Source organism: Cyclopterus lumpus, chromosome 8 (assembly GCF_009769545.1).
Source record: "Cyclopterus lumpus isolate fCycLum1 chromosome 8, fCycLum1.pri, whole genome shotgun sequence".
NCBI lineage: Eukaryota > Metazoa > Chordata > Actinopteri > Perciformes > Cyclopteridae > Cyclopterus > Cyclopterus lumpus.
In genome coordinates, this window is record NC_046973.1 from 20797168 (window position 1) to 20819420 (window position 22253).

Here is a 22253-nt window from a genome sequence, read left to right on the forward strand (position 1 = left end):
ATCTTACTCTGCAACAATAAATAAAATAAATCTCTTCCAGATTTTAATTCCACGCCAGCATCGAAGGGAAAGCAGTAACGTAAACGTCTCTGATTTGATTTCTTTACTTTATAAAATACAGCGCAATACAAACAGTACTCACTCCCTTGCAGATGGACACAGCTTCTTTGGACATGGACTTGGGGTAGGACACGTTGTGCTCCATGATGGACTGGAAGAGCTCATCTTCATCTTCCCCATCAAACGGGGGCTGAGGAGGAAACAAACAGTGTCACCTCGTTGTTCTGTGAAGAAACCGAAGGTGGCGAGAGCAGCGTGTGAAGACCTCGCTGTCGTTCGTGGTGCTTTAGGTATCGTTGGTCATTTTGACGACACAAATAAAGTCAAAACAATATCTAGTTGTCTGTAGGTTTTACACGTGTGAAGACAGCGTGCACTCTCTTGTGAAACAGTCCTGTTGCACTTTTCTGTGTGTGATTCATCTTCTGCCAGAGAAAAAACTGTTGCCTGGAAACTGGAAATCTTAATTGAGGGATGATACAAAAAAACAACCTTAAACTGATGCAGTAAAAAAACAAACAACAAACACATATTACCTGTCCTGCCAGCATCTCATACAGAAGAACTCCATAAGCCCACCAGTCCACTGATTTTGCATAAGGCTGGTATGCTATAATCTGACAGAGACAAAGAGTGAAAATATTAATAACTTGGAATAATCAAACATATGCACACACGACCCCATCAGACAAGTGAGGCTATGAACAGGCTCAGTGATGAAAGGTGGCTTTATTTCTGCTTCCAAGTGTCACATCCGAGCCCGGAGAACAACGGTAACTATATAAAGAGAGACTGTGAAAAGAAGCGCCGTAAAGAAGCATTTCTATCACCACACAGGCGACTATTTTGAGCTGCCATAACAAAGACGCTTCCTCCTACCATCCAATTTGCCTTCCTACACCTCCCTCCCACACGCAGTCTACACACGGACAGCCACGCTCTAATAATCCAAACCACAGCTGCACAGAGACAGGAAGTGGACGTGTTTACGGTACTCAGAGAACACTGGGTGTGTAACCTGTAAAGTGTATTTATTGGTTATACGTGTAAAGATAAAGATATTTGAAAACAACTTTTCAGGTCAGAACCGATTTTGTGCAATAATGCGTGGAGTTGGCTCATGGAGTCATTAAAAACTAATTATTATCAAGTCGTTAAGGGCTTCCCTCATGAGTCAGTGCAGACAGATGGGAGGGGGTGGATACACACATGAATACACACACACACACATATTACCAGACAGACAAACAAACATCTTATTACTCTAAATAAACCATGCTTTTTATTTTGTGTAAATAATTGCTGTTGAATTAATGTTGAGAATTCACTATTACTGAGAATACCATATTCCGTACAGTTACCATATATTAAGAATCAGTTTATTAAGTGCTAAATAAACTGTGGTCAAAATACATTGATTGACACCACAGCACAAGGCAAACACCAACAGAGAGGCCAAGTCCCTCCCCTTCCTGTTGACCATCATGGGACCTTCTTAAGGACAAAATACGTATGCTTTCTTATGTTTAATGTTCTAACCTTTGCTTGTGATTGCGTAGAATTAATTACATTCTGAAAATTAGGAGGTTCTTCTATATATTCTTTATTCTTTTTGTCCACCAGGGAACCGCCTAACTTGTAGAAGTTAACCTTACTGATGTAAATATCCTCACGAGAATATGACCGACACACCTGACTACACTACCATTGGATTATATCTGTTCGGGGGAGGGGCTTAGCAAATAGTCAGTTATTTGCAATTTAAATCCATAATATAGTGGACAAGAAAGTCTCGAATGAAGAAGCAGTGCTCTCCTCTCATTCTCACCTCTGGGGCGATGTAGTCTGGCGTCCCGCAGAAAGTGCGCGTCGACATGCCTTCATACATGTTCTCCTTACACATGCCAAAGTCAGCGATTTTGATGTGTCCCTCAGAGTCCAGCATCACGTTGTCGAGCTTCAGATCCCTGCAGCAGAGACAGGCAGTTTATCTTCCTGCAGCACACACACACACACCGTACGCCGGGGAACAAACAATCGTTTCTTGGCCTGAAATCATTTTTTCCCTCTGTGCTCTTTTGTCTGTTTCTTGTGTTTCATGTCTCCGCTTTTCATTTTCTTCGCCTCCTCATTCATCACTTCTGGCAGCCATATCTGTCACAGAGTCGTGTCAGGATGCCAAACACATGCTGGATGGATGCGAGAGGAAACCTTAGTCTCAAGCTTTTCTGTCTGGCCTTTCTAGTTTATCTTTTTTAGGGTTCCTAAGGTCTTTTCTTAGTTTCTCTTCTTTCTGTCTTGTCTGTTATCTCCTGATCATCTTGTCCTTTGTCTGCTTTCTCCGTCTCTCTGTCTAAACGTCTTTCTCATTAATTCAATTCTCCGTATCTTCAGCTTGTCTACCACGGTTTCCTCCCCTTACACCGTTCCCTGTGGTCTACTCCACTTTTTGGTTTCCGTTTGTCTTTAATGACTTTCAACCTTTCAACACGAAGACAGACGGTACATTTTTTTTCCCTGAATCACTTCCTCTGATATATAAAAACCCCGTAAGCGTTTTTCTTCTCCACGCATCTATGAATGAATTTGAGGTGCATGTTGTGCGTCATTACATAAAACTGCGTTCTCTCTGACTCACCCACCTGTAGATGATTCCCTTTCGGTGCAAGAAAAACAAACCGACAGCAATCTCCGCCGCATAAAACCTGCAAGATTGAAAAACAAGAAAATGAATACACATCTTCTCAAAGATAATTAGTAAGAAAAGTGATTCTGAATACAATAAAGCAATACACAAGAATCCCTTGAATCCCGTAGGAATAAATACATATAAATACATATTGGTACGGCCTGGTGGTCTGAACATGAACATTATGGACTATGAACTGTAACATTGTCATCCTCCATCTCTCTACTATAACCATCTAACAAAAGCATGAAGAAAAAAACACATTTTCACACAAAATACCTGAAGTTTAGCACTTAGATATCAGTGTAATACAGTACTGCTGTTTGGCCATAGCACTTACTCAAGGTGGGTGTAATCCACTAATCTTAATTATTGTAACTATAACTATAGAGTGTCCTTACACTGCCTGTGGCTCCTTGAATTTGCCCATACGTTGGATATGATACATAAGGTCTCCCCCGTTGATGTACTCCATAACAAAGTACAGGCGATCCTAGATAATACAAAAAAGAATGGATGTTAGTGCCCAAAGAGCAGCTTTTAATGGATGTTTCACAAAGACAAGTGTAGTATGTGCACACTGAAACCAGCCCTGCATTACACAGACTTATGTTTAGAAAGAAAACTTGTATATATAATGTGTCCTCCAGATAAATCAATGCCTGCCATGATCTATTCCTTCAGGACAGAGGCTGCAGTCTCCTCATATACCTGTATAATCAGTCAGCAAGCTTTGATCAGTACATGTGTGTTTTATTAAAGACCCCCTGAGTCACTCTGTCTACGCACAAAGTTGACGTCATACCGGAGACTTCGTATTCAAGGGTCTCAGCTCTGTATTCATCTTCTCTGAAGGGGCACCGGTGAGAGTGTGAATAAATGTAAGAAGGAAAGGCAAACACATAAACGCTCACTTTAAAATGTCACACAGAGACGGCTGTGGAAGGACTGATGAGGGAATGCAGGAAGTAATTAAAGTAATACAAAGTTTTCACCCACCACAGTCTGGAAGCAGGAGTGAAGCTGCGTGAGGAAGGGCGGCTTGTCTCTCTGGGCCAAGACCCTCTTCTCCACCATCGTACATTCAACGTCGTCATCCTGGATCACGACGTCTTTCTTCAGGATCTTGATGGCGTACAGCTCCTCTGTCGACTTCATCTCCGCCAGCATCACCTTCAGTAGATAAAGACACCACAGGTCAAAGGTCCCACTGACACTAAGAGATCGCGGACCTTGAAGCAGCAAACAAATGCCGACTGTCGGGCGTTCTCCTGTCATGTGAAGCGTTATCGTGATCTTTTAGCTTCGTGTTACACCGTGCAGTCTCGGCTCTCACCTTGCCAAAGCTGCCCTTCCCCAGCAGGGCCAGGAAGTTAAAGTCGTTCAGTCGGATCCGGTCCATGTTACTGGAGGGCAGGCTGAACCGCCGGTGGTCTGACGGCGTGATCACTTTCTTCCCGTGGCCCAGCTTGGCTTTCTGTGGTGAGCAAAGTCAAAACTGGTATTAAAGTAAACAGTGTATTTAATATCTATTTGTGATTGCATGTACATAGTTTGTTTAGCATTTACAAATAAAGCAAATGTTAACGAAAATAATTAGGAGTGGAAATGGAGCGCTTAGTCAGCTGTCATGCTGGTGTCTAACAGCTGGTCTGGAGTCAGATGTTCACATCTGGCTGTTACAGAGCAGATCACAGACTCCCACGTAAAGCAGGACTTAATCGCCGGTTGCTTCCTTTTTCTCAGTAGTGTGTCGTTCTGCTGCTTTTACTGAAAACATTAACAAATGATAACGTAATAAACACAGAACACTAAACGGGTTCAAAATGCAAGAATTACAACTAAAATATAGTCTAAAATATAGTCAAAGGTTCCCTGTTGTTATAATGACTGGCCTGCCAAGCGTCTTTGAACAAAAAAGGGCAATTAGGACCGAGCTCCCATCTGTTTCTGTCTGATAGAGAAAACAGGCGACCGATGGGGCACAGAGAAGCGGTTGCCACGCCAACCATTTCTCGACTCAACGTGGTAAATGTGCTCAAAATAACAACGACCACATATTTGACTTACGTGGCTCTACGTGTACACCAGATTAGGTCAGTTAAGAGCAGGATCATGGAAACATTAACAAGGTGTGCCAGTTACAGGAGGGAGGGGGCTTCTCATTGGACCCGTCCTGCCTTCAGCTGCAGGAATGCATTGCGCTTCATTAATTTCACCTGGCACCGCAGGTGTGAGTGAGTCCCAGAGGAGCCACCGGTGCATAAAACAAGCAGAACTTATGCGCTTTGCACAATTGTATGACGGATAAATAGATTTACATATTGGTACAGTGATGGGGACACAAATATGACTTAATGACTATTTTCAAATGTAGTTAATTGATAGTTTGTTGTGGCTTTCTTCATCATGGCTATGGTTTATGATATAAACTGCTGGTTCCTAACCCAACCCCCCAATTTTCTATAATTATTTCTTTTGAGCAAAATACTATTCAGCCCTCAAAAACCCTTAAAAAGGAAAACACATTTTGGTTTTACTGCTAATAACGCACGTCTGCATTTTTACAGATCACAACCCCAAAGGATAATAAACACTACTTAAAGCTGGAAGAGGTCAAACTACATTGTTGTGCACATCAACGATCCACAGGAATGTCTTTACATATCTAGCACACATTTGAATAATGGTATGATCCTGTGCTCAATTTGATTTATGTGACTTCCAATAGTTGTTCTCGCCACCATTAACAGAACAGAACATTTACATAAACTGTACAAATCATTTCACATCGTAAACAACACATCAACACGTCGTGTCAGAGGCCACGCAAAGTTGTATCAAACACACAACGGTCTTATTATATTAAATATAACACTGCCGCCGTGTGGAGGGATTCGGCATGCACACAAAGAACAGCAAGAACCTGCCTGTGTGCGCATTCATTCACACAACTACAGTGCATTAGTGTCCATCCATGCTTCCTGCCTTCTATAGTCCAGACCAAAGGCGGACTAGTAGAGGGAGGACTGTGGACCACACTCTCAGCCAATGAGGAGCGGGTGTGAAGCTCTCCTGGCCAATGACAGCACACTGAAAGTGGTAAAGATGATGGTGGCACCAACAGACGCCTGAGTGGAGCACGCTTACTAACAACAATGCTGTGTGGTGTTTGTGTGGAGGGTAGGGAGCATGTAAATGTTGTTATATGCAGCACTTTCATTAAAATGCTTTATTATTATTATTATTATTATTAATAGTGAAGCCATTTCTGGTTTATTTTGAGCTGGAGGAACACCAGCTGCTTCCTGTTTGCTCTTAAAGCCAAAAGCAACTGCTGCAAATCAGAGTTTGCGGATGCTGACTTTTGCAGCAGGTGCTTTAAAATCACCTAAATGTTTTATTCAATTTTTTCTTTGTATTCAAATGATACGCAGGCCCCTTTAATTGTATGTTTAGATGTGTTATGAAGCATGAAATGAAAAGGAGGAGAACGTTAGCGTATAAACGTGTGAGAGGAGTTAGAGAAATGTAACAGCAATCGGGTTCAACGTTATGCCATTGAGAGCTTCTGTTAGTAAATCAGATTAATTTGTGGAAGCCCAGAAGAGACCCACAAACAATCCCAACACGGTAAGTAAAGTGAGCGTGATGCAGAAATAGAGACGGAGCAGGCAGAAGAGCTACCTTGAGATAGTGGATATTTAACTGGCAGGCCTAGAAGAAAGAAGAAACTCACTTATTAGTGCAGTCAAACGTTAGCTTGTTGTTAGCATGTGCTGTGTCAGAATATAAATGTGGACAGATTTGACAAGTCATTATTTTTTATCTGCTAAAATATATATATTTTTTACATTAACGCTAAAATGATCCCGGCCATCAGTAGAAAACAGAGTGCATCCTTTTTCTGTCACATCTGGCTGCAGGTCTGCATCTCGCTCCCCGTTTCCACGGCAACTGCACAGTTGTGTGAAGACGCTACAGCCTCGGAGGAATGTCAAGGTCAGCGTCGCACATCAAGGAGAACAACGGAAAATCAAAAACAAGGCGATGACATTTGCACCCAGTATTAAAACACCTGTACGCACACAGAGCTGGACTTCCATAAAACCGCCCTCCATCAGTTAAAACCCATTCGTCTTTGCACTTGTTGCTATTGCAATGATTAATAAACACCAGCCAGCTCCTACCTGCATGTTAGTGACGAGGACATGAAGAAGTCAGTTGTTTTAATGTCTTGCTGTAACCTCACTGCAGTGAACAGAACGGCCACTAGAGGGCGAGAGTTAGCTGCACTAAGATTTCCAGATATTTGGAGACTTTAAAAGACCTTAAAAGTGGTTTTACATGATTCTACTTAACTTAACTACAATCATTCAAAAAAATGCTGCCACCCATTTCGTTTTTGAGTTTCAAAAGTAATTTTTCAGGCAGTTTTTGATGTGAGAGTTTAACAAAAAAAACGTAAACATTGTTTAATGTTTCAAATGACAAATATGACCAAACAGCTCAAATTAATAATACAAAATATGACATTAGAAAGCAGGAACAAACTTTCCAGGTGTTTATAAAATATAAATGTTGTTCTACATCGTGTTATTTCCGCTTCTTTTGGACCGTCTACATGATTTTTCCTTCTGTATTACTTCTCAAACTAAGTCACGTCCCACTGTGTTTCCACTGTATTATGAATTATTTCCTGTACCTGCCCTTCTTACAGACGGCTCTCGAGAACTTGCATAAAGAAAGAGCATTCGTTTTATTAATGCAAGGAGAGAGTGATCTCCCTCTCTGACAAACAATCAAGTGAGGAACCGCTCCAGGTTACCATGGTGACGGAAAGGAAGAAGTGAGCGTGACAAAAACAAAAAGAGAGATTTGTGCTTTTATTGAATCTTACGATTTCAGTTGGCCTCACCTCAAACTTCTGTCTGAGTTCCAGGTTGACGTCGTCCATCTCAGGGATGGGGACGTTGTAATACTCTCCCTCCTCCTGGTTCAGCAACTTGTACCTGATAGAGACGACAACAAAGATGGAGAAGAGTGAATCTATATTTCATCTACTTGAATACATCACCCACGCATCGCTCCAGCGGGCCACCCACATAAAACTTAACATCTCTGCACCACCTCAATCATGATTCTCCTCCGCCGAGTGTGTGCAGGTCTGCTCTCCGCCAGCAGAGCCAACTAGACTCCATCTTTAATGTACACATCCTCTGGCCACTAGTCTAATGACCTGGAATACACACACAGTAGGGGAGCTACGTTTACATGCACAGGTATTTCCTGTAGCTCTGCAACTGTGCACAAAGCAGCAGTCAATCAGGCGTTGGGCTCGGCGGCGGCAGGTATGCTAACACGGCCGCGAGCACCAGTTTATCATTGTGAGGCAAAGCAGGCAGCCGGAGACAGAGAGACGAGGACATGAAGGTGCTTTTTGACAGAGCGAAGGGAGTCAGCGTCATGTCGGAGCACAGCGGGCCAGTGTAGTATCAAGTCAACACCACGGCAGACTGCAGGAACCACATTCACTATGGTATGTCCTTCCTGTTTCGGACTGGAACCATATTTTGCAAGTTTTAAGGATCAATAGCTGTGTAAGAAAAGATCTTACCGTTACTGAGCTGTATTTATAATATGATAAGAACAGCTCACAGAGCCAGTCTGAGCTTGCAGTGACTGCTCGTAGTTTAGATTCTACAAAGCAATGCATGTACTTGTGTTCATTATCTTTGTTACACCCACTGTCTCTCTCTCTCTCCGTGGTCAGTGGAGCTGCACATCAACGCCCAGAGCCGGTGCTCTCCCGTATTTGGCCTTTGAGCTGTTTGTTTGGAGGCCTCCTGTTTGAAAAGCTCCCTGAAACGTCTGTGTTCAAGTTGTCCTTTGTCAAGTTGATCCGTTTAACCAGGAAGCTTTGTATGGGTTCTCTGCCATTTACTTTGCTATTCCTGTTTTGTTGTTGGTCAGTTAGTTTATTTGTTCTGTTTCGGGAGATCAGTTGAACTTATTTTCTAGTTAGTGTGCGGTTTTGTTTATTTTGGCCTTGTTTTAGTTTTATTTCTGTTCATAATCTTTCTGTCTATAGATGTTATTCATTGTTGCTCTTAGTGTTCCAGCAGCCTTTTCTTTTAGTTTTGGTTTTGGGTGAACTTGTTACTCCCCGTGTAATAAAGTACGCATGGAGGTTGGAGTGGATAGAGGGGGTCCAACAACACAGGACTTGGTGTACAATACAGTTTACTGTGTTTGACTATTTTACATTAAAAACATGTCGTACTGTATAAAGCGGTCTGTAATGTCGTTCTAATGTCTTTACTGGCTGGATGCGACATCTTCTTAATGTTCTGGACAACGTGAAACGTTCGCCCTCGTAAGTGAAAGGGACTAAAAAGACAACGTACCATCCGCAGTTGGGCGCTTTGATGAGCTCAGACACTCCAAACGACATGGAGCCCATGAAGTCGTTACGGGTGGTTCGGTCCCAGTCCCACGCCTCAATGGACAGACGGCGGTCCTTATCTGATGCTTTGAGCTTACTGAATAACACACACACACACACACACACACACACACAGGAGGAAAAAGAAGCATGTAAGGACAAGAGGTCTACTTTCATTGTGTAACCTGATACCGTGAAGTGATCGTTAACTCACAAGCTGAAGGACTCGTTCCAGCAGGGGTTGAGAGAGGAACGGATGGTTCTGGTCTTCTGCTTGGTCTCGTTCTTTGGGTCAGGGATGAGCTTGAGTTTAACGTACGGGTCTGATAGGCCATTTGGATCCATAGGAATCAGGTTCCTGGCTTCACCCACTAGAGGATGGAAGAGAAGACGGGGAGAGAAAGTGTAACTGTGTGTTTGAGCCACGAGACAAAATCTGAGACTTCATGACTCCAAACTGATTCAGGGGTTAAGATTTATAGAGACGGGGCGGTGAGTCACTGCAGGTCACCCCGAGGCCAGACGGCAAACACTTATATGAGTTTCAAGCAGAACGATCTCTCTGTACTATATAAGACTTTGCACTCAGGTCATGAGTGAAGACCCGAGTCTTAAACGTGTAGTAGACACAATGTGCTCTTTAGTTCCGTTTGCTGTAATTTGTATTTATATATTTACATTTTTTGTTGGTGCCTCTACTTACATTTTGGACACAAAACAGAATTATTTGTGGTATCAATTATTCCAACTGCCACTCAGTAACGTAACATTTGTTTGTCATGGTTCTCTTCTTGGTTGTAAGCTGTAAAATAATAAAATGATTTGAGTTTTTTTTTTTTTCACAACATACTTTCTAAACTTTGGGAAGGTATCCAGTTTTTTTTGCAAGTCTAAAAAAGTTAAAATCAAAGTGAAGTTGTAAATCTTCACATTTGTGAACAGCTGTGTACAGGTGGGCGGTAACCAGGACTGCCAAGAGAGTCTGAGGCCATCTAGTGGATGGTTTGAGAGTGGCAGGTCTGACCTGAGGAGACAGGGAGCAGGCGCTGGAGACAAGGCCGGGCAAAACCACCAAAGGACCAGAAAGTCCTGCAACGCACAGCGAGCTCAGTGCTTCTGTCCCCAGTGACTCAGCCAATGGCTGAGGCCACACGCGCTGACAGCAGGTGCTGTGAAGCAAAACATACTGTCGAGATGCACTTGTGAAACTGCACCAACTGGTTTATAGCGCTGGTGGGTGTTACTGCAAAATAAAAGATATTACTCTCACTAAAAGACTGTCTCACACACACGCGCGCTGTTGTCGAATAAGACAGGTGATGGTTAAACTACACTCTTCAGTCCCTCTCCTTTATGGTCAGGCAATAAGTGAGAATATAATGAGGGACGAGTGATGTTTCTGTGTGTGATAACTGACAAATGGAAAAAAAGGAGTGTTGTTCCATAGCAACAGGAGGAGGGAGGGGGGGGGGACGGGGTGGCACGAGCATGTCATTTTCACCATGGCGACAGCATCTACTGTAAGTGGCCAATGGGCCGACTCCAGCGCTGCCCCACTTAGCAACATCACATGGACGCACACATAAATGTCACTATTGAAACGACGACTGCGGAGAAAAGAAACAACGTGAAAACACGACAGAACTGTAACGGCCGGAGAGCAGAAACCAGATAACGGTGAATCATCCTTTACCCACTCTGCATATTTCAGCAATCACTCACACAGAGAGGACAAAGGAGAAAGAAAAAAGGAGTCAGCGTGAACTTTCACACGAGGACATTCTTCATTAAAACAGTGGCAATATATTTCCGCTCCAAACCATAAATATCCCACGACTGAACCATTAGAAAACAAGTGTTTGTGCCATTTAATCAGATTTTGATATGTAGCTGATGTTCATGCGTGAGAGTATAATGTTAGTAAGAAAATGGTTTTAAGGGAGGAAAAGTTATGAATTATGAAAATAACTTGCTAGTAGAATAAAAACAAAGACAAATCAATGAGAAATGCCTCAAATCTACTTTTCCACAAGTGTTTTTTTCAGTTTGTCAGTGATTTCTTTATTTGTTTTATTTTTACAGACCAAAAGGTTAATTAAATCCAATATCAACATTGTAAATAATTATTAGTTGCTGTCCTACACTGGCTTTTCTATTTTGGGTGTTTTTCCTAGTTTGATGGGAATTACTTTATCAAACACTGTCCCAAAAAAAGAATGAATAAGCTCTACATCTTCATCTTCATCACTGAGTGAAGAGAGAAGCTAATGAGATGAAAAAGATGACAATTATTTATTTATGCAGAAACATGAATTTAAATATGAGCATCATGCTTTCAATTTCATTATAATATATATATTTGAACACAAAAATCTCTTATCGAAAGAATTTCACATTTGGTTCATGTTCAATGAAACACGAAAGACAATGAAGTGTATATTGTAATATTTCTTCATTTTGTCATGCTCCTCCCCTGCCAGCCAGTAGAGGGCAGTGCAGGTCTCTCCCTCACTGAGTTGTGTCTGTGACAGAAGAAGCCAGACGTCAACCTCATAGTTCACTCCTTATCAATACAATCACTCAGATACAGCAATCTCTCTCTCTCTCTCTTGCTCGCCCACAAGCCTACGCACACACACACACACACACACACACACACACACACACACACACACACACACACACGCACGCACACACACACACACACGCAAAATAAAGTAAAAGGAGAAGAAGGAAAATCTCAGCATCCTACGTTTTCATCTGAATCCTCCCCTCCGCTGCCTGTGGCAGCGTAAAAGGCATCAGTCGTTTCCATGGCAACGCTGTCGCCACACAATGCCAAAGCAACATGAACACGCCTGTAAACACACTAATGAGGCAAACACACACACACAGATAAACAAACAGATGACGATGGATAGTGTGTGTGCAAGTTACAGACACAGTTTATGTTTTTGTGCTTGTCTCTCTCTCTCTCTCTCAAACACACACACACACACACATAATGAAACATCATCATCAGTGATCAAGGACCATCTCTACTGTCTGCGGTTGCTTAGATACAACAAGAGCTGCTTTCCTTCTGTATGCTCCTCTTGAGGAGTTACCAATAGAATGAGATGTTCGTGCGTGAGTTTTGTCTCTTTTGATGTACGACACACATGACAGAAGCAGATGCATGTTATGACAGAAGCATATTGAGACTTCACCAATCCACTACCACTGAGACAAGCCTGATGTTTTCATCACGTAGGAAGCAAAACTACCAGCATGCATCTGCTGCTGCCGTGCACGGAGGGACACAGGAGTGAAATGTTCTGCCTTTTTACACTAAAACACAATAAGAAAGTGCGCTGGCACTTAGATGAGACTTTTAGAGCCTGGATCCTGTGTTGTTGGGAGGAAAAGAACGACAAAGTTCAAGTTCTTTCTTCTTTATTTATTGTCTTATACCTCAGATAATTTCTCTAAAGTGCCAAGTGTTATTTCCCTGCACTTAATGCATCCAGAACAACTGAAGACAACAAGGCTGAGTGCAAACCTGCGTCCGCCGTGATTTATTGTTAATGATATTCTTTGCAAACCCAGAAAGAAAAGAAATCACACATCCGTGCTCACAGTGTCTCCTGTATCTGAGCTGAATGTCTGCTTGATAACAAAATATGCCACAGCTAAACATGACATGTCATTTGGATCCCGGGGCCGGTGCAGGGCTGCAGTGGGCCGCCAGAGTAATCTCCCAAAAAAGGCTTTGAAATCCAAATGTGCTGTTGCATAACAATGCCATGTGCAACCAATGAATGCCCGATAATCTGAAGGGGAAAGCTGCACGGCCAAACGGGAGCTGGATGGATCCCTGCAGTGCTGTCAGGGATCCATCACACACACACACACACACACACACACACACACTGGAGACACTTATATTAAGATTTCTATTTGTGGTTGTGGTCGCTTGAAGAAAGTGCAATCAGGAAATTCAACAAAGGCTTAAGAAGGAAATGTTCACTGATACTAAGTGAGACATGAGTGGTGCTTTACTACTTTTCCACCCACACTCCCTTCAGTCAAGATTCATTGAGCACATTTTTATGTGAATTATTGAAAGACATGCAGGACTCAATACAAACACAATTGTTGTTTAATGTGCAGAAATTGACAGTTTGAAGTGTTTTCTAAATGTATTTGTCATGTATTTGCTCCCTAACCCAAACAAAGAATGGAATTAATTAATTAATTAAATGGAGAATAAATATCATATTTCATGTTTGTATAAATATAGACATATAATTACTGCATGAAATTGTATCATTCAATATCTGTTCATACTAATGGAAAAAAAATAAAAAAATAATTGTGAAACACAACATAATCACAAGCGCAGACAATAATCATATACGGAGACAGTAAATGCGATCCTCATATTTGACAAAAGCCTCTTAGAATTAATAATTAATAATCAAGCCTTTATGTGTACAACAGGCCCGATGGTGTGATCAGTTGGTGGCAGTTGAGGAGAAAAATAAAAAGTTCTTGTTCAACTGGGCTTCAAACCTGAGGCCATTATGTCAGCAGTGGGAAATGTCCCCGAGTCCACCGCTGTGCGCTCACTTTGTCCACAGCCTCAGATGCCCTGTGTGTGTGTGTGTGTGTGTGTGCGTGTGTGTGTGTGTGCGTGTGTGTGTGTGTGCGTGTGCATGAGGGCCGATTATGGAGGGTCGTGTGCATGTTTGTCTTTTCTTAAAGCTCCAGAATAAACCTCTTCTCATGCCCACAGGTTGTTTATGTCACTTTTGCTAAAAGAGATGTTGATCAGGAGTAAAGAGGAGGATGAAGGAGGTAAATGAAGATGATAAGAGACTGAGGATGTAGGAGAAGAAGGAGGACCAGTCACCCAACTAGTTTCAGCTGGTAGAAGAAGAGAGCACGATATTAAAAAAAGGACAGATGTTGATGTTATTGAGGAAAAAACGGAAGGAAGACGACAAGATCACAGCAATTATGGAAGGAAAATAGATGGCAAGAGGCCGGGAGGAAGACATGCTACGGTCTCGAAGGAACAGGTCGAAGAAGATAACAGGAAATGTCAATATAGGAAGAAGGGATGGAGAGGAGAGATACAGGGAGGGAAGAGAGGAGTGGGTTTACAGAGAGAGAGAGAGAGAGAGAGAGAGAGAGAGAGCCCGGGATATGTGTCTGTTTTCTTGACTGTTAAGATGTAATCAAGTTCACATCGGTGCAGTGACCCACAACGCTGCGCCACTTGTCCGTGGGAGCCGGAGGGGAGCCGGAGATCAGACCGCTGCCATTTGAGAGGCGGAACAAACAAACAAACAAACAAACAAACAAACAGACAAACAGACAAACAGAACTTCCTCCTCGGCATCGCTCTTGATCTTCTCTTCTCTGTCAATCACAATCACCGTCTCAACTGAAGTCTGATTCTCTATCCTTTTAATTGAATATGCATACTTGAAAGCACCATGAGTAGGATTAAAAAAACAACAACCAAAAAACAATGGATAGTTTCATACAAAAAGAATAGCTCTCAATCATCACTTAAGAAAGACCCACTACATTGTGTGCCTGTATATTCTCTATTGTTGTCACTCTTTACAAAACCAAACATTAGACAGACAACTGCAACACGCTGGTGTACATAGTGGAGCGTCTAGCAGCTTAATAGACAGATATTTATATAATGTTTGTTCCAAATTAGCCCTGACATATCCAGCTGGCCTGTTACATGAAACCAACATCAGAACGGGTGTGGTGCTACCTTTCACCTGTTACGAGGAGGCGTGTCCTGTAATCATGAATAGAATTCACACCCTTAGTTCACCCTAAATGGTCCAAATGACTTTTATTCGTTGTACTTGCTTGTGTATTTAATGTCCGGAGTGTGGCGTGTGAGTTGCCTTTGAGTGTAAGGATCTTTTATTTTCTTTCTACAAATTACCATTATCTCCAAAAATCACATTTCACACTTAAGAAATGATCGCTATGGGTATTGTATGAAAGTACGACACTGGAGCGCTGCCGGGTGTTTTGGTGTGTGTACGCATGGAAATCAAGGACAACGCGAGAGCGCACATCAATCCAACATCTTCTGTGAGCCGGTTCACTTCAGCTGTGTCCATTCAGCCTGATCTGAAAGGACTGCTGAGGTAACCATGTCAACCAGACCGCCGCCGTCATATTCTGCCTCGTTGCCATACCGTCTTTGTAATTAAAAATAAAACAGTAATATAAAAGCAGAGTGAACAAATGCTGTAAGCTGACTGTGATATTCCTTTCCTCAACAACAAACACGTTTTTTTTATGAAAGCAATATATTTCCAAGTCAATCACATGTGCCATTCTAACCCTGCTGTCGCCGGAGGTGATTCCTGTTTGATCCCCACTGAGTTAAAAACACTTTATTGGCCTCAGCACTCACGATGCTCCCTGAACGCCACTGTCTCGCCATGTGTGTGTGTGTGTGAGACGGAGAAGTGACCCTCCCTGCCAAAGGGGGTGTAACCACGGGGAGTTGTCCACTCCGGGAGCTGCTGCTGACTGACAGCATCATTTGGAGGTGTTGGAAATACGCACAGACGTAGGTTATGAAGGCGGCGATGACTTCCATTTTTCATGCTGATGCAAGCTATATTGTTTTTAACGGTTCCCCTGGAGGGGTTTTTTATGTTCTAGTGAAGTTACAGTTTGAGTTCAGCTTTAAGTTGTTAAGTTATTAAATTAGATTTACTGTGGTTTCAGGCGAAAAACGTCTGGAACCACATGATGCTTGATTCCCTTAAAACACATTAAAACAGTTGCTTCTGTGATCATACTTTTGTAATAGCAATACAGTCACATGACCGTCAGTCCAGGGAGCTGCCACTACCCGAAAATAACCTCACAGCCCCGCGCTGGTGGATTTGAAAACCAAAGTTGGATTAGCTCAAAAAGTGACATCCGGTGCAGTTTAAGTCACTTGAGTTTAAGTCAGCCTCCTCTCAGTGTCCCTGAGCGTCTGGCCACAGGAAGAGGAAACACAGTGTTTCTGTAGAGTTCACCAACACTTTGGAGACCGACCTGTGACGTGCAGCCGGTCCAAGATGACCTCGATCTTGAGGAAGATGCGACCCCGGCGCTCCGTGTGGTCCGTCCCACACAGGCTCGGCACGTTGACCACACACTGGTTGTGCACGTTCATGTCGCAGGCTGGAAAGAGACAGAAAGGAGAGGTGTGTTCATCTGGAGGGCACTCGGATAGGATCGCCTCTTTCTATTACTCCATGCATTTGAGGGTGAATCGTGTGAATGAAAAGGGAGGATGGGTGAGTGTTGGATTGCACATTACGCTGCATTTAAACTTTTGAAATGCAAATTGTGAAGCACTTTTTGCATGGAGAAATGTGCCTTTGGTAGAACATTTGCAAAAGTAGTTGGCGTCGTGTGATGGGGAGGGAAAAGAAACAATGACAGCAGAAAAAGACAACATTTTATAAGGAGCTTTGCCTTGAATTACAACAAAATAATGAATAAAAGATTAAAACAATTAATGAAAACACATTCTCATATATATTTTAAAACACAAACAAAAAGAGGGAGTTGAAAAAAACACACATTTGATCTCACTTTAAAGATGAACTCTGAATTCTTGAATATCTCCACACGCAATTAACATCATTTTAACAATAAATAAATGAGAATGTCTGTAATGGAAACCAAAAGAAAACCAAACTGTGGCCGGGAGGAACTTTGCTGCTGAGGTGAGATATGAGAGAAACATATAACAAGAGGGATCCAGTGCCTCAATGACACGGGCAGATACAATCAAACTCAGATGTATTCTTGTCGTTTGCAGCCTTGAGGAATACAGAAACAAAACAAGTGTGGGTTTTGCAGCTGCAAATATATAAATTACACATATTGCTTCAGGTAACTTATTATTCATCGTGAGTCAGTTTAAAGCAGGTGTCTGCTCACCTCGCCTTCTGCGCTGCAGCAATTTAAGACCTACTCTTTTCAACTTGAGGTTCGTGAGTAGGAGAGTAGTCACATTTAGCAGTTGGAACATTGAAACCTTTTGAAGCACTAACAGGCTGTTGGACCCACAGACTGATACACAAGAGGCTGCAGACCGAATGGAGCCGACGAGTTGGTTTGGAGACGTTTCACTGTTCAATTTGAATGAGTGAGAGCAGCAAGTAATCACCACATTAACTTAGAGATATAATCACTGAAAGCAGATCATCACCAACCATTCACTGGACTAGCAGCTTCCACACACACACACACACACACACACACACACACACACACACACACACACACACACACACACACACACACACACACACACACACACTTCGACAAAGCCAAACAGATGAGGGACCAGAGGGGAGAGAGACCAAGCTTTAGTTCTCCTCTTCCCCTCATTCTCTCCTTACTTTCTCTCAACCTCCTCTTTTCCTCCTCTCTCTACTTTCTGTCCTCTTTCATCCAACCATCCATTTCTCCTGCTCTCGCCCCCTTTTCTCCCTCACCATTCAGGCCTGTCAGGCTGATGTGCTGCAGACAAGGACAGACGAGAGATGGGGAAGCATCTATTTGCTCGGGTGTGCTCCCACTACCATCAGCAACAGGGCCGCCACCAGAGACCCACAGATGGATGGACAGAGTGAGAGCAGGAGAGAGAGAGGGTGATGGATGGAGATAACGTGGAGTCAGGAGGCGACCGGGGAGGTGGTGGGTGGGCTAAATGTAAAAGGAAATATAAAAACTGGAAGGAGAGAAAAAGAGGGGAACGGATGTGAGGGACAATAGAGAAACGAATTGGGAAATGAAAAATAAGAAATGGGGGGTGGGAGGGGGATTAAAATAAGTGCCGGATGGGGGTCATACTGTACATGCAAAGGAAGCCGTGTGGGTGGAAAGAATGGGAGCGTGGAGAAGACAGTGAATTCTGCCTGGGCTGCAGATGTGGAGGAGCGGAGTTCAGAACCAGTCTATTCCCATCTGTTCTCATTAGGGCCGACCAGTGCAGCACATTTGACACAGGTGCACACACACACACACACACACACACACACACACACAGGGTACTCACTGTCACACTTCATCCCTTGGTGGATGAGTCCGTACAGCAGTGAACCACAGTGGTCACAGAAGGTGGGACTGCCGTATGTGTGGATCTTGAACTTGTGCTTGCTTCTGGGGTCCTGAGCAACAAATGGGAAAACAATAAAATAGTATTAAAGGAGGGGAACCGTCAGGGCCCTCAAGACACCTTAGAACCTAAGATATTCCAAATTATAACATTTAACAACGCCATCAGCTCTCAAAAAGAAAACTCCATAATATCTCTACGTGTAGATGTATGATCAAATGTTCTAATACACAATTTCATGACGCTTCTGGAAAGTTAGTGACATCGCTTAGTAGTTTCCAAAGATCCAGATTGTTTTGCCTCATTAAGACACATAACAGTATTTCACTGTAATTTCTCAGTACGTTTTAGCTGCATGATGCATCATCATGATATCATCAGTGGACCAGACTTTCCCAAATCCTGATCTCAGGGTTCTATGCTCTGACCTCAGGGTTCTATGCTCTGAACCTCAGGGTTATCTGATCTCAGGGTTCTATGTTCTGACCTCAGGGTTCTATGCTCTGATCTCAGGGTCTATGCTCTGATCTCAGGGTTCTATGCTCTGATCTCAGGGTTCTATGTTCTGATCTCAGGGTTCTATCCTCTGATCTCAGGGTTCTATGCTCTGATCTCAGGGTTCTATGCTCTGAACCTCAGGGTTATCTGATCTCAGGGTCTATGCTCTGATCTCAGGGTTCTATGCTCTGATCTCAGGGTTCTATGTTCTGATCTCAGGGTTCTATCCTCTGATCTCAGGTTCTATGCTCTGACATCAGGGTTCTATGCTCTGATCTCAGGGTTCTATCCTCTGATCTCAGGGTTATCTGATCTCAGGGTTCTATGCTCTGACCTCAGGGTTCTATGCTCTGACCTCAGGGTTCTATGCTCTGAACCTCAGGGTTATCTGATCTCAGGGTTCTATGTTCTGACCTCAGGGTTCTATGCTCTGACCTCAGGGTTCTATGCTCTGACCTCAGGGTTCTATGCTCTGAACCTCAGGGTTATCTGATCTCAGGGTTCTATGTTCTGACCTCAGGGTTCTATGCTCTGACATCAGGGTTCTATGCTCTGACATCAGGGTTCTATGCTCTGACATCAGGGTTCTATGCTCTGATCTCAAGATACTATGCTCTGATCTCATGGTTATCTGATCTCAGGGTTCTATGTTCTGATCTCAGGGGTCTATGCTCTGACCTCAAGACTCTATGCTCTGATCTCAGGGTTCTCTGACCTCAAGGTTCTATACCCTCAGGGTATGCAGCCTTTTCAAGTGTTATTAAGGCACACAAACACACCATAGTGATTGTACAGCGCCAGAAACCGTTTATCTATCTGAGCAAAGTAAATGAGTAAATGGGGATCGATGCTCCAAGAAACAGGAATATAAAAGGTATAATCTGTTCTTCACCACATGTCATTCAAGTTTCATTTGTTGAAAATCAATTAATATATTCTCCAGTCAACATTGTGATAATGGAGGTTAGATAATATCTACAATCACCACAAAACAAACATTGTGATCGTAAATTAAAGCCCAACCAATGAGGGTGGATAAACCCCCACCAGAGACTCCATCACAATGAAATGTGTCAGAATGGCTGCATGTGTAATTATACAGGCCACTGACTAAGTAAATGGGCACATGTCATTGAAAAGTGCCTTTTCCCAAGCGTGACTTCAGAAGAAGACGTGGAGGGGAAGTCTGTGTGTTGGGTGTGATTGGCAGTGAAGTGAGTCAGTGGTGAGAGCCCTGAAAAGACTAATTAACATGTACTTAGTTCGCCTATTTTTACTCCTTTCCTACGGCCTTTCCTGGAGGATTTTCTTGAGAAAAACAAAACAAAACAGATGGCTCAATCGTCTCTCTCCTGGGTTTCCCTTCCAAACATTTTTTCGCCTCCTGACTGCATTCTTTTCAACTGTGAGAAGTTTGAATGTATCTTAAAAGAGACCAGGGACTCTTTCTTTTGAAATAGCAGCGTTTCCACTCACAGTCATCCTGAGACTTTGACTCAGTGCAGCCAGCCGCAGGAAGGGGCCGGGTGTGAAGACATAATTTGCTCAGCACCTTGGGCTCCTGCATGTGTGTGCGTGTTTGCACGCATGCGTGCATTTATTCCACCCTTGGGGCCATCTCAGAGCCATGTGTGGTGGTACAAAACCCCAGAAAAAGGCACAAACTGAACAATTGCTCACACACACACAAAGAACTGTCCACAAATGATCTCTGTCCTTGCCCTCAAAGCCCGGAGAGATTATAATATACTAAGACAACACAAATAATAACCTCCAAAATAACAATACATCTCTCTCTGTATAAGCTTCTCTTTCCTGCAGCATTATCTGCAATTAACAAGCCTCATTATTTTTGCGAGGCTAAAAATGTTTCAGGCTTTGCCAAAAGAAGAAAAAGAAAAAACATGTACGAGTGCTCCTCTATAGTTATACTCTGTTTACATTCAATTTGTCCACTAGTCCTTTCTTTGTTTTCATTGCGTATCAACCAGAAAAAGAATATGCATGATATTTAAATGTGCAAACACTTGAAGAGGCAGCACTCTTGGCAGCTTTCATCAAGGCCCACACTGCCACAATGAAATACAGTGAATACACAGTTCTAGACGCTTTTGATTTCTTCCAGCAGAGAAGAAATCTGATCATTTCTTTGACACCATGGAAATCATGTTGCATGGTTTCATTATACAGCGGCCCTTTTACACACATAACAGTTTCTCCACACAGAGGTTGTGGCTCAGGGCCCTTTGGACCCCTGGTTTCGGTAACACCGTTCAGTAATCCCTTCATGGGTAAAATGTCTGTGAGCTGTCGTCTCTGCCAGTTCACTTAGATGCGCACCACAGAGCTTTCCCTCTAGGTTTGTTTATCCGATGTCTTTACTGTTGTTGCCGCTCCGCCTGTTTCCAGAAGAATGAACACATGACTCACCGATCACCAACAGACAGTGAATCGTGTAAGATCCAAAACAGGTTAGTCATGGAGCTGAACTCTGGCACGCAGATGCAAAACACATCAAATATCTACGAGTGGAAAAAGGGACTTGCTCGCTCGTCGTTTTCAGCCTGTATCTATCAAATATCCTCATCCCGGACGTCACGCTGTGCTGGGGAAAGATGCTGGCGGACAAACCGCGGACACTAACGGACACAGAGCTGCTGAGGGGAGAAACCAGGAGGGAAGTCGGTTCCAGCGAGGCGAGATGATGATGCTGCTGCTGCCGAATTCCTCAGAGCGTAACGAGGGCCACATCAAGCAGACGAAGAGGAAGAGGTCGATGATGAGAACGGAGTGACAATGAGTCAAACGGGAGTCGGACTCATTATAGTCAGGCATGGACAGGGCCGTTAGAGGTAACATTACCTCATTACTAATTGGACATTATCACCATAAGAAGTGATGGGAGGAGAGCAGAGGCTGATGTGACTCGTGTTTGGGGTTAATTGGTTAATAGGCTCCAGATCTGCCTTCACGTCTGCTTCATGCACATTTGGTTGGTGGCTACGTAGACAAAGTGTCATGTACTCATACAAAGCTTCATAGGCAAAAGCATGTTTAAGTCTGTGATCCTTGTTTGATTTGATAATGTTAGGTTGTTGTCAAGCGTCCGGCCTACCGAAGTGTCCCCAAGCAGCACTTCATTTCTCTGGAGCCACTGGAAGATTAAAAGAAAGAGGACTTTGCTTATGGAAGGTGACCTGTGGAGTTTTCTTCTAAACAAAGAAAAGTAACGTTTAAGCCCAGCGTTTCTCACCAAAGTGCATTCTGTGCATCTTTGATAATACTGAATGTGTTTCCTTCCCTTATAAAACGCTCTTTCTGTAATAACGCCATCAGCTGCCAATCGATGTAATAGCTTGAAACCAGCAGCAAGAAGGTGTATAACGTTTAAAAGAATTACAATT

At 43.0% G+C, this 22253-nt stretch overlaps 1 protein-coding gene across 2 annotated transcripts in view; it reads right to left on the reverse strand.

Moving 5' to 3' along the window:
* si:ch73-374l24.1 (protein kinase C alpha type) overlaps window positions 1-22253 on the reverse strand; it is a 78600-nt gene that overhangs the window by 4858 nt on the left and 51489 nt on the right. The window contains exons 4-16 of one of the 2 annotated variants that reach the window (XM_034539819.1): window positions 18292-18403; window positions 16272-16400; window positions 9409-9565; window positions 9157-9291; window positions 7668-7761; window positions 6437-6466; window positions 4086-4226; window positions 3749-3922; window positions 3151-3242; window positions 2703-2765; window positions 1889-2027; window positions 597-677; window positions 143-250 (exon numbers count right to left, since the gene is read on the reverse strand). In XM_034539819.1, coding sequence (XP_034395710.1) covers window positions 143-250; window positions 597-677; window positions 1889-2027; window positions 2703-2765; window positions 3151-3242; window positions 3749-3922; window positions 4086-4226; window positions 6437-6466; window positions 7668-7761; window positions 9157-9291; window positions 9409-9565; window positions 16272-16400; window positions 18292-18403 — 1455 coding nt within the window. The remainder of the gene's footprint in view (window positions 1-142; window positions 251-596; window positions 678-1888; window positions 2028-2702; window positions 2766-3150; window positions 3243-3748; window positions 3923-4085; window positions 4227-6436; window positions 6467-7667; window positions 7762-9156; window positions 9292-9408; window positions 9566-16271; window positions 16401-18291; window positions 18404-22253) is intronic. The other variant, XM_034539820.1, reaches the window with a different exon arrangement.